This window comes from Meleagris gallopavo, chromosome 3 (genome assembly GCF_000146605.3).
Source record: "Meleagris gallopavo isolate NT-WF06-2002-E0010 breed Aviagen turkey brand Nicholas breeding stock chromosome 3, Turkey_5.1, whole genome shotgun sequence".
NCBI classification, from domain to species: domain Eukaryota; kingdom Metazoa; phylum Chordata; class Aves; order Galliformes; family Phasianidae; genus Meleagris; species Meleagris gallopavo.
This window is the reverse complement of record NC_015013.2, coordinates 55,059,281-55,071,822: the sequence shown is the minus strand read 5'-3', so window position 1 is coordinate 55,071,822 and position 12,542 is coordinate 55,059,281. Positions and strand designations below refer to the sequence as shown.

Here is a 12,542-nt window from a genome sequence, read left to right as displayed (position 1 = left end):
AAGATTGCAACACCTTTTACAGCATACTTTATATTCTGAAACATGGTGAACAGTATGCCAAGGCTCTGTGTAGATTTTTCTGAATTAAATTCTGGAGCTCTTCTCAACTCAGAATAAAATTAAATTGAAGGAATTCTGGTGTTACTGTTACCATAATTAATAACAAGCTATGTGGGGGAGATTAGCAACTTACTGGTGTATAAACCAATTCAGAATCATTTTCAAAATCAAATGGACATGAGAACATATACTTTCGATTCCTTACACATAACTTAGCTGTTTTGTAAATAAAGTATTTTATAGTCTCCTCCTCCTCTTTTTTCCTACCCACTTTACCATACATTTTTGAAATTTAGCTACTTCAAATAAGGAACCCAGAAGATTTTCTACAGAAAAAAAACCTTTTCAGCCCATTAGATTTTGTAGAAAAAATGTGCGAGTTATCTTTGTAAGCAGTAAAGAAGAAAATGGAGCTTTTAATGATAGGGATGTACTTAAAGGATTTATTTTGAGTTACTGAAAAAAGGAACTTTTTTATTAGGCTGTATTAGCACACTAAGCATAGAATATTCTCAAGCTGTAACAAGTTCTAATGGAGATAATATTTTGTGCTTTTTCTTAGTTAGAAATTAATAAAAAAACAAAAATCAAGCTGGCTTGCATTTTAAATTAATGCTTAGTCCAGTTTTTTTAAAACAAAAACTTCAGATGTTAAGACTTACAGAAGAGGAGGTTCCTGGGAGACCTCATTGTGGCCTTCCAGTACTTACAAACAGGAGGGGGAAATAACTTTCTACACTAATAGCAATAGAACAGGGAGGAATGGCTATAATAAATGAGGGGAAATATAGGTGAGATGTTAGGAAAAAAATGTTTACTTAGAAGCTGCACAGAAAAGCTCTGGGTGCCCAGCTTCAGAGCCAGGCTGAATGGGGCCTGCCCTGGGCAGCCTTAGTCTGTGGGGGGCAGCCCTGCCCACAAGTGGGGATTGGAACTGGATGGACTTTAAGGACCCTTCTAGCCCAAGCTATTCCACAAAGTCTAAAGCAAGTCCATGAACAAGTTATATGCAGTTGAAAACTTCCATGTTAGCTGCAGCGTTTCTTAATAATAAAAAAAGTACAGTATGAATGACTAAAATGTTGTCTAAAAAAGAAAATCTGGAGTTGGAATGCATAAAGGAAACGTCTGAAAGGGTCATTAAATGTCAAGAGCTTTTTGTGTGGGACTGTGTTCAGTCTGAACTAATTTTCTTAAAAAGGGTGTTTGAAGTGAAGAAAATAATCTGTGAATAGGCTTCAAAATGATATCAAGACTTATTTTATATATAGGAGATGAGAATTACATGCAAAAACTTGCAGAATTAGGCTTTTGCTTTGTCTTTTTGGCCACAGTTTTTTTCCAGGGAGGCTCACTTTAATTTAGCATAATAAACTTCAGATTGTGTGACAGCCCTCAGTAAAACTAAGACCATATATTGAGTTCAATGTCTGAAGTTTATTTGCAGTAAAGTAGTTTAACTTCCAGTGTATTACCATCTGATTCCTTAGAATGCCAAAGGCATCTGTGTTAGAGTGCATAGCTATATTTCTTCTGTATACTCAGAAAATATCTTCAGTAACACTGATCTGGAAAGCACTTCTTAGTGTTAAATGATAAAGGAGATATCAGCTGTTTTGTAATCAAAGGTAGTTATTAACAAAAAAAAAAAGCTGCTACAGAACAAAATGGCAGAAATGTATGCAGTTTTCTTAGGTGAACTGATCTGCAAGAACAGACAGGGTTTGAAATCTGTAATGAGTAATTTATCTTAAGCATAGTTACCTTAAATTTACACTTCATCGTAGCTTGCCAGTCCTTTGTAGCTTTTCTTTTGTTTTTTTTATACAGATGTCCCAGAGCATGTCATCAGTATCCTCAAGACATTCTGAAAAAATAGCAATTAGAGAGTAAGTACTTGTTTAACGATTTCCCTATGAACAGATGATTGTGCTTTCAGTAATAACTGTGTAAGTAAAGAGTGTAACAGTTCTTTAGTTCTTTCTTTGTGATGAAAAGATGTATAGACCATCTCGATAGTTCACATGTTAGTTATTGAACAATCCTAGTTCAGCTTCAATAAAACATTAAACATTTATTTTTCCTTTTAAAAAAAGAAAAGCATTTTTGATTTGGTGAAGTTGGCTTTCTTCATATTTTTTTTAACTTTTTTTAATTGTTTTGTTTTTTTTTTCCGTTCTTTACATTATTTGTAAGGCGAGTACTGTGTAAAGCCTGTAGTACTGCTTATTTAATCTGAAAGGTCACAGTCTAGAGTATGAGCTAGATTTCTCTCTATATTTACTTATTTATCCCTGAGTAGATACCTCCACTCTCTGTTTATGAAGAGAGATTTCCCCTTTCTTTGCTAATTTCTCCCCCAGTTTAAGAATAGTATCAGTATTTTTTACTGGATTGCTCTCGTAGTTTAATGCGTAATTTGTAGCTATTTTAAACTTCATTTCATTCATGGATAATTAAATTACTTCAAGCACATTTGCATGGTGAAACAGAAAATTGGAGGCTGAAAAAGTCTGAATTGTTACTGAAACTTGTCATAAGAATTTTGTAGCTTCCTGTGTTATCATGGTGTTAGAAGAAAGATTTTTAAAAACTTTTTATGTAAAGACAGTCACCAAAGTGTTTCTTTTTTAACCTTTTGATCAAAGTCTGACAAATATTCTGTCCCTTCCTTATGCTTGAAATTTTAATACTAGGTACCTACATAAATGCTTTGCTGTATTTTTGTGATCAAATCAGCAACTGTTGTAGATTTACAGTAATAATATTGTGGCACCATTATCATCATCATTAGTATTGGTGAATAAAGATCAGTATAAATAGACCTTAGTATTCTTCTAGATATTCCTGTTCATGTTTTAAAGTAAAGTTGTCAGTTCTTTCAGGGAAAAAAAAAAATGGGGTATGGATATAGGAAAACATTTCCAAAACATACTTAGTTACATTTTTTTTCTGGTGTTTCCACAAAATACAAAATATGAACGAGTTGACAAGCAGAAAATTATGTGCTGCTGTACATAAGTCTCATCTTGGGCATTGTGTAGAAATGTTTTGTGTAATTTATGTTGTCTTTAACTTTCATGCTGTTTTAGCTAAATTCCTTTATTTCTTTAGTTTTCAGGTTGGCGATTTGGTTCTCATAATCTTAGATGAACGACATGACAACTACGTATTATTTACTGTTAGTCCAACCTTGTATTTCTTGCACTCTGAGTCTCTTGCTGCACTGGACCTCAAACCAGGTGAGTGTGGTAAGTGTCAGATTGCTTTCAATTTTTGTCTTCTTCCAAGTTAACACTCTTAAATGATATTCTGATAGTAAATGATATTATAGAAACATTTGTGGTAAACATAAAAAGCATGTAATATAGTTAGCTATTAGTTATCTTTGTAGCTTCCGCTATTTGCTATTAAATGATATTCAGTACAGAACATTTTAGATCTAGCTATGAAAAATAGGAGGAAATGTCTGCATCTTTTAAAGTAAGCTGTAATAAATGCCAATTTTATCCACAGCCAGTATATGTAAACATAAAATCTTAGAACAGCTCAAGTTAGAATGAACCTCAGAAAATCATCAGGTCTAACCTTTTATAGGAAAACAGAGCCTGGATAAGATTATCTAGCACTCTGTCCAATTGCATCTTGAAAACCTCCAGTGATAGGGAATTATTCAACATCCCTGAGTAATTGACCCTTCTCACTGTAAAAAGTAGTTCCAAAAGCTTCAGAGCCTCTAAGTGCAGTCTGTACCTGTTGCACATTGTCTTCCCTATGTAGCTGCTTGTGAAGAGATCCTCTGTCCTCTTTGCAACTGCCTATTTAGTACTAGAATGCTGTGATGAGATCCTTCTAAGCCTTTTGTTTTCTAGGATGAAAAGACCTGACTGCTTTAGCCTTTCCTCATAGAGCAGGTTCTCCAACTTTTTGATTATCTATGGACAACCTTCCTATTGTGAATAGGTGCTTAACTATTTAGAATCAGCAATAATTATGTACAGCTGTATATGTCTCTGGCCTATTTTTATGTAGATTTAAATTTTGACAAAAGCAAACATAAAATTCATTGTAACATTTATTTTCAAACTATGCATGCTCAGTTCTTATTTTTAATACCTGTCTTCATGATATTCTTTAAAGGTTGTCTTTGGATAAAATTTGTTCTCTTTGTATTTAAATTTCTAAATTCCATATATATGTCTGAAATTAAATTCTATCTCTAGTATAGAGGGATTTGCAAGCTATGTTTTTGCTGATAAAATTTTTCCATCATATCCAATTGTATTTATTAGGACCCATTATTCTTCAGAGAATAGTTTCTGTATGTTTTGCTTATGTTGCCACTGAAACTGGTGGTGCATTTCCTTCCCCCCCTTTAATATTTACATTATTTGTCAGCTGTTTTTGGTAGCTATGTAAACTTTATGAAATTGAAGCATTAATCTCTTTGAAATGAGGAAAAGTAGCAGAATGTTTAGTGTATTGTACTAAAAGAAATAGATTCATATAAATGTTTTTAAACTATCATACCTGACGTATGTCTTGCAAACCTTCCCAGCCCACCATGCTCCATATTTTTGTTGCAAAAATATGTTAAGAGCATACATCAAAAGGAACTTTGGTACTAATTCTAACAGTTTTTCATAGTCATGCTTAGAGGAGCACTGATGATGCACTGTATATTTGCGCTGTTCCTTCAATCTGTTTTTGATGCTGTATCCATGCCATTGATCATTGATGCTTTGAGAAGAACAAAGCAGTTAAATAGACAATGTTTTGTAGAATAGAAGAGAAATAAATATTTCCTCACTGTTACAGAAATTTATACAAGCTGAAAGTTTTGCATGGAGACTTTCAATCTGTTGAAATACATCAAGAAATAACTTAAATCAGACCCAAAGATCAGGCTACAATAATTTTCAGCCCTTAATTGAAACTATAAAGTTTTGACTTGCTTTTGTTTTTTCTAATACTCAAACAAAATCACAGAAAGCATTTTTTCATTTGAAAATTCGAGCTACCTTGCTTTTTACGTCTTTGCACTTGTTTAATTTCTGTGACTGTTTAAAAAAAAAAAAATAAGACAAAACTTGTTTTTGTTTCAACTTAAGCTTTCAAGGTTATGGTCTTTAACCATAGTTAGTGTAATATTCTGTTATCTGTAGTTGAGTATCCATAATAATAAATATATTATCTCTTTAGCTTCAGGTGCATCTAGGAGACCTTGGGTGCTGGGAAAAGTGATGGAAAAGGAATATTGCCAGGCAAAAAAGGTAAGGAAATGGAAGTAGAAACATCATCTGATTAAATTAATAGAGAAGAAAACCAGATTCTTTCTAAAAATATTAGAGTAATGAATGAGAGCTCTTCAGGATGAAAATTGTCCAAAGTTCTGCCATTCCTGCTCTATTCTTCAAGTCATTGAATACCAAGAGAAGGGGAACTAGAAAAAAGAGGAAGTGAGCAAATGTCTTGGGTAGGATTGCCCCTGGAAAAGCTGCCTGTGTGAGAAAACTTTGCTTTCTATGGATCCTCCTGAATATTTCTGATTAACCTGTGCAAACATATTTCAGTGACTGCAAAAAAAAATTAAGTTAGCTTTGATTCCTAGAAAAATGTTGGTACCTTTAAGCAACAGGGGAAAATAATGAGGCATCATCGAAGGCTCAGATGTAGAAATCATTTAGTATGAGGAAGTAGGGAGGAACTTTGCCAGACTCTCTTGAGTCTGCCAAACTTGGAAGGATGGGAGTCTATTTTTGCTTAAAAATATATTAATCAGAGGAATCGGCTTCTGATTACATTTCTAATGTGATTTGTTTTGTTTTTCTTTTTGGTTTTTATAGGCTCAAAACAGATTTAAAGTTCCTCTGGGTACAAAATTCTACAGAGTGAAAGCAGTACCGTGGAACAAGAAAGTATAACACAGAATTTCAGTCCGTTCTGTCTCCATTCTTTTTTGACTTGTCCTTCAGTGCTCATTCATCGCTCCAAATACCAGGCCATGTTTTTATACTGAGTTCACGTGACAAGATACTTCACTGATGTACTGCTTTTACTTTTTAACAGGTCACATTTTAGAAACAAGAGTTGCATCGAAGTCTCTGGCCCTAACTGTTCCAATTTTTTACCCTGATAACTTTAGGAGTGTGGACCAAAAGCGTTCATTTTCTCAAAGGGCAACCACATGCAACATGGTTTGTCAGCCATGTTAATTGCCTGTTAAATATACATTAGCTTGTATTTAGGTGTTAAGTGTTAGTTACCATTATTACCAGCATATGTCCTTTTGTGAAATCATTATCAAAGTACTTGCACTCTTTAACAGATTCTTTATATGTAAATTCATCAACTATTTAAAGAGGAGTGTTCATTGCATGCAGATAATCATATAATTTTTCTTCAACATGAGTTTGCCTCAGTAGATGAATAAAAATAACTACTGCAACTTGTTTCATTACATGAAAATGCTCTTTAATGTTATTAAAAAAAAAAGAAACAAAAAAACAACAAAAAAAACCCTTGTAATTTGATGGACTGATTTTTAAAATCAGTCACAGTTAGATCTGCAATCTTCAAAAGCACTTTCAATGGATTGATCACAGATTCTGAAGGGAAGACACCTGTGCTGTTAGTTCAAAGTGAAGCACTTGTTCTTCCTGACAAACCAGAAATCTTGTATTAATCTATTTAGAAAAATCATATTGATGAAATTGTATTTCATGGTTGAGTTTCAGGAAAAAACTCATTGTACATTAACCATACAAGAGTCATTTAAGTAACAAATTATTGTAATTGTAAAAGACATGTAGAATTTTAAAACAATAAAGATTTGAAACTGTATGTGTTTGAAGCATTTGTGTGCCTTTTAAATATTAACTTTCTATAATGTTTATTTTATATTAATCTGCTGTAGCTTTTCTCTGCTTACTTGAGCAAAGTTTCGTTATATAGAAATAACTGTTTTCTCCAGTTCATGTTCAATAACATTCAGTAATTAGAAGAATTACCTTGTAATAATAAAAAGAATTTCAGTAGAAATATTTTTTTTCAGCAATTCAAACTGACAGGTGACTTTTTTTGAAATGTAGTTATTTATTTATTTCATTTTATTTTTAATAACACTATGAAAAGATATACCATAAGTAACTAGTTGAAAGTGAAATTCTTGGTTCAGTAATAAGTTTATGTCTAGAACTTAGTGGATAAAATCATGTAACTGGTTTGTCTTGAGGAGGTGTAGAGAGGGGGAAGAGCAAGGTAAAGAAATTATCAAACAGAAAACGTCAATGCTTTTGCCCATACGTTGCAAATAATATTCCCATAGACTAACCTGTTGACTTGAGTACCCTGAAACTCCTGTATATGCTTTACTTAAAAAAAAAGAGGTATTTCAAGTTTCTTCAGATGTTTTAAGTTGTGAAATGCATAGACTTGGAATTGTATCTCATCTCTGATTAAAATAAAACTGAGACAGTTGATCTCTGGAAAATAGGATGTTATTTTGTCATGTTGCATTCTTATCTGTTTCTTAAATTTATTAGTTGATGTATTAACTTTTTTAAAGTTACTTAGCAGAAAGCATCCTGTACTTCGGGAACAATATTGCCATTGTTGGAGTTTATCCAGTGCCAGCTATGTAAATAACATCTATCTATAATACAAAGCAAAAAAAAAAAAAAACAAAAAACATATGATGCATTATTTTCACTGAATACTTTACTTTCAAATTGACAGGAATTCAGTTCTGTTTGGAATTTGTATGCAGCCTCATTCCTTTCGTCAGTTGAGTTTAAGAAAGTCATGTGTAGCACTATTCATTCTTTTTTTCTTTATATGCTACATGTTCACTTGCGCAAATATATTTTACATCATTGACAAAAGTTTTTCTACCTGAGGCAGTCTCCCTACTGCTTTGAGCGTACTTGTCTTCCAGGTACCCAAAAGCCACTAGGACCACGAGGTCCTTCCATTCCTGGGAGGACAGTTATTTCTGGAGCAGCAGCAATGGATCTGCACAACTGTATGCAATCCTGCGCTGTAAATTAAAGCCCCGTGCTGCCATCATTGAATATCATACTTCAAAGTTAACTCCCCAAGTTCATTCTTCACGGGGAAGAGGATGTGTCTGTAAAGTTGTAGGTTGGAGAAAACTGCTGCTTTGATTATGGCCCCATAGAACTATGCATCTACAAACAGTCAGTATTCCTTTTAGAGGATACAAAAGTTAAATTATGTTTCTTGTAGTCTAATCTCAAAAATCCTCTGTGTCTTGCTACTCTGTGTCATGAAGAAGGTCATTGCGGGTTTGGGATCGTATTTGTGAGTGCAGAAGTGAGGTCAGTGCAGAACTCCATGCTGAGAATTTAAAATATGAAATAAACCATTTTTTTGCTGCCTGGATTAAAATATATGTACATATTTAAACTTTTATATGGACAGTAGCAGTAGTGATATATGATACTTTGAAACTTGGCTTGATTCCCTTCTGATTTGTGTCTTAACATAGACAAAAACATGACTGACATTTATATAACAAGCAGTTTATGAACATGAACTTGTGAGGCAGCTGAATACCTTGATTAAAATAAAGTGCTATAATGCAAACCACGAGGGAAGAAAAAGTCCTTCCCCGCTGATATATGCCACTTAAGAGAATACCAGGATATATCTGTTATTCTTTCATGACATCATACTTACAAATTATAAATAACCAAAAAACCAAGCAATGGCATTGGTTTTGAGGAATATTTGTCATGTGTTTCATCTTATAATCTTTATGTATATTCGAAATGGAAATTCTGTCAAACAAACTCCTAACATATTCAGTAATGATTCTGAACAGTCATTGAAAAAAATTTAGTTTACATATTTTTTGTATGTCACAGCCTTACTGGTTCTTGAAACTATGCTTGTTATGCACCACCTATGTGTCTCGTCTTGCTCCATAATAAAACTTTGTATATAGCTAGATAACTTGGAGGAGGAACAGCGTATTCACAAAGTTGGGGGGAATTCTGAGAATAAGTTAGATCATCAGAGATTTTTCTAATTCTATTTTGTTGAAAATATATTGGTTTAAAAAAAAAAAAAGAAGGAGAGGTTTCTTTTTTTTTGAGCTTTGGTATTTTTATTCCATAAGTCCTATTTCAGACAACAGCAGCAATATTTTGAAGTGCAAAATAACATGGGTGGTGGAGAAAGCTGATTGAAAGCAAACCCTATGCTTTAGACCAAAACAAAAAGGATGAAAGGGTGTGATGATTTAAAAGGGCTCTTTTTACTGTTCTTGGAAGTACTCTGAAAACTATGTGGCCTTTTGTTCAGCTTTGCTGCAGCAGATCTCAGTCTGGTGCTTGTGCTGGTAAGAATTCAGTTGTGGTTCTTTTGAATCTTGTTATGGTCTGCGAGTAAGACTGGTTTAGTATATGCTGAAGTATATGTGTTTGTGTTTCCCTAAATATAGCTGCCACTACATATGTTGTGTAGCAAGACTGGGAAGTCAGCCCTTTGCAAAACTATTTGGTGCTGTTCTGCAGTATGAGATCTTCTCCGTGACCCAGTATTCCACCCCTTCTTGTTTTGTGGAGTTTTAGCTGGAAATCCCATTGGCTATAAACAGTAAAAATTGAAAAACACTTCATAGTTCTTACTTAGTCCTGTCAGTTTTTCACTGATAAGTTGTCGTTCAGAAAATTATTTTTCCTTGGAGTAAAATGATTAATGTTAGAAATGGAGCATTCATAGCTCAGCGATTGTTGCCTTTTCAAGCTACATTTGACTATTAGACTTCAGTAAGCTGCCTCAGTGCTGTGTTTTAAGATCACGGTGTCTTAAATATCACTTTACAAGCCATTCTGCAGTCCTAAAGTGATGATAAATTATAAATGTTAAACAGTTACTTCCTTTAGCACTCACTGTAATTAAATCACTTGTATTAACAACATCCATATATAATACTGAGAAGTACTGGAAAGTCTGGTCCTGTGTTCTAAGTAGCTACTGGCGAAGAATTCGGTTCAACGTTGACGTGCTCAAGTGGTCTCAGAATCACTGAACAGTTGAGGTTGGAAGTGATCTCTCAAGGTCAGCTTGTCTGGGTGCCTGCTCAGGCACAATTGCAAGGACTTTTTCACTAAAGGATTGGAGATTACAACTAAATTACTGTTATTTCTGTGGCTGTCCCCAGCAAATACACTGTATTTTTGTTTTATATATTAATTTATACTCATTTTCATAGTTGTAATAGAATGCTTCAAGTTTTGAATTTATGGCTTATTGCTGCACTGCTGAATAGTTTCTCCATATTTTTATCTTAATTCTGTGGAATTGATCATGGGCTGCAGCCTTGCTTTTCTTTCCTCAGCTTTTTCTTTTTGGATTTAAATTTGTTTTTCTACGTATTTATCTTGAGACTTTTCCCAGTGGACCACTTTAATTGTCTCTTGTACTAAAAAGAACGTTTAGACTAAATTCCTGTCTTGAACTAAACTTGTGAAGTTCACCAAGATGTTAGTGGAGAAGCCTTGTCAAGTCATTCATGTAGAGTAAGAAATTCTGTTCCTGCCCCCACACTTCTACATGCGATCTATGTGATCTACACACGTTTCACAAATGCTTGCCAAAACTGCAATATTTTGGTCTGGTTTACCTGTATGGGAAGTATTAGAAGTCTAGAAAAATGCAAAAAAAATCCAAGATTTTTGTACTGTAGGTGGAGAAGTAGAATGTGTTTCTATTACCAGAAAAGTTCTGTTCTGTGGAGTTAAGCTATTCAATAACCACCACAGAAAAAAATATCAAGGATGATCATAGGTGATCTAGTGGACATTTAAGCAGAAGCTGTTCTCCTGGAAACATCCGGAGTATACTGTGGATAACTTTCTGGTCCAGGCATTAGACAACAAGAGGTGAAGCACTACTGTTGTACCTGGTACTCACCAATGTAGAGGAGATCATTAAAGAGGTTAAGTTTGGAAAAGTTTGGAAGCAGTCTGGCAAAGAGCGGAGTTAGGGCCAGGAACTTCAGAAGTGTGAACTTATAGCTCAGGAATTATTGGATGAGGTCCCCTGTCCTTAGGGACAAAAGAACAGAGCAGAACTGGGAACTCTTTAAGAATACCTCGTAGCACAAGAGCTCTCCATCCACCAGTGCATGAAATCAGGCAGAGGTGGTAGGAAACTAGTATGGCTGAACAAGGACCTGCTGATCAAACTGGGAGATAGGAAGGGAATGTACAGGTGATTTTTTTGATAGGTCTTCAGAGAAGGTTAATAGTCTGATGCTGAAGTTGCCTGCTTCATTCTGAAATTATCGTATTTCTTCCAGTAGTACTGTGTTGAATAGTTGTTCTGTCAAAATGCTCCATTCCACATGATTCTTTAAACCTCCGAACCCTGTCATCGTAAGCTCTTTGGAAAAACACTAAGGCAACTGAAAGGAACATAGGAGGGAGCAGTATTTGAGTACAAGCTGTGAACAGCAGGCCATCCTGGAAGCTGAATTGTTTTTGGGCTTGACCGTGCTCATGATGCAGGATCTACAGCTGGGACCTTTGGGACAATGCCATTTGCCTCAGACTGTTGTACAAAATATTTTAGTTCATTGGCCTATAGTGGGAGGGGAAAAAGTAATAATTTATTATACTTCAAATTTAATCCTTTAACTGAATGCAGCAAGTGGTTCAGGATGGCAGTCTGTAGAATAGGTGGTGAAGTTGCTCTTGACACGTTCTCCAATAAAAGTTCAGGACAGCGTTTAAAGTTTGTCTTTTCTTACAAAGTGTGGTGCTGCAAGAGAGAGAATAATGGTTCATGAACCTGAAGGAAAAAAAAATGTTATTCTTTTACTTCCAACTGCCAGAGTCCCAACCACCTGTAGTTGTGCCATTCATCTATCTTTAATACACCTGCAGAAATGAATGTTCACACTTTTAGCTTCTTACAATGAATTAACAGTTCCCACAGGACAGTGTCTGTCTCTGTTGCATTGCCTTCTTTGGGTTCTTTCTGAGAGAGTATTTTTGTTTAAGATCACGGTTGTTAGGTAAATGAAAGAGCAATAGTAGCACTTATTTCTATGTGCATAGTTGATCCTTTTAAAACAAGCATGTGATTACAATATGAAAGGCAGAATATTTGGTTAGGTAGGTATGTTCACATTCAGAATGGAAAATAATAATAATGTGCTGGAATTCAAGTGCAAAGGAGGATGATTAAGTTTTTGAAGCATACAATGGCTCTCAGTAAGTTATTATTTCAAGTGTGTCCTGGCAATCCCAGAGTCTTTTATAACATAAAATCCGTGGATTATTTCAATGGAAAGAGACAAAGCAAGGTATTAGTCTCATACAATTTTTTTTACTTAAGTTATGTTTAAATCTATTTATTTAGAAAAAAAAAAGATGCTTTTTATTTTAAAAACCAGAGTTTAAAAAACAAAAACAACAACAAAAAAAAAACCACAAGATTATCTCTTACTA

At 34.3% G+C, this 12,542-nt stretch overlaps 1 protein-coding gene across 3 annotated transcripts in view; it reads left to right on the top strand.

The window, feature by feature from the left end:
• The window catches only part of RB1CC1 (RB1 inducible coiled-coil 1), a 71,968-nt gene extending 64,411 nt beyond the window's left edge, over positions 1 to 7,557 (top strand). For 2 of the 3 annotated variants that reach the window (XM_010708921.3, XM_010708923.3), the window contains 4 exons: positions 1,891 to 1,949; positions 3,175 to 3,311; positions 5,263 to 5,333; positions 5,907 to 7,557. In XM_010708921.3, coding sequence (XP_010707223.1) covers positions 1,891 to 1,949; positions 3,175 to 3,311; positions 5,263 to 5,333; positions 5,907 to 5,984 — 345 coding nt within the window. In that variant the 3' untranslated portion in view covers positions 5,985 to 7,557. The remainder of the gene's footprint in view (positions 1 to 1,890; positions 1,950 to 3,174; positions 3,312 to 5,262; positions 5,334 to 5,906) is intronic. The other variant, XM_010708922.3, reaches the window with a different exon arrangement.
• The last annotated feature ends 4,985 nt before the right edge of the window (positions 7,558 to 12,542 follow it).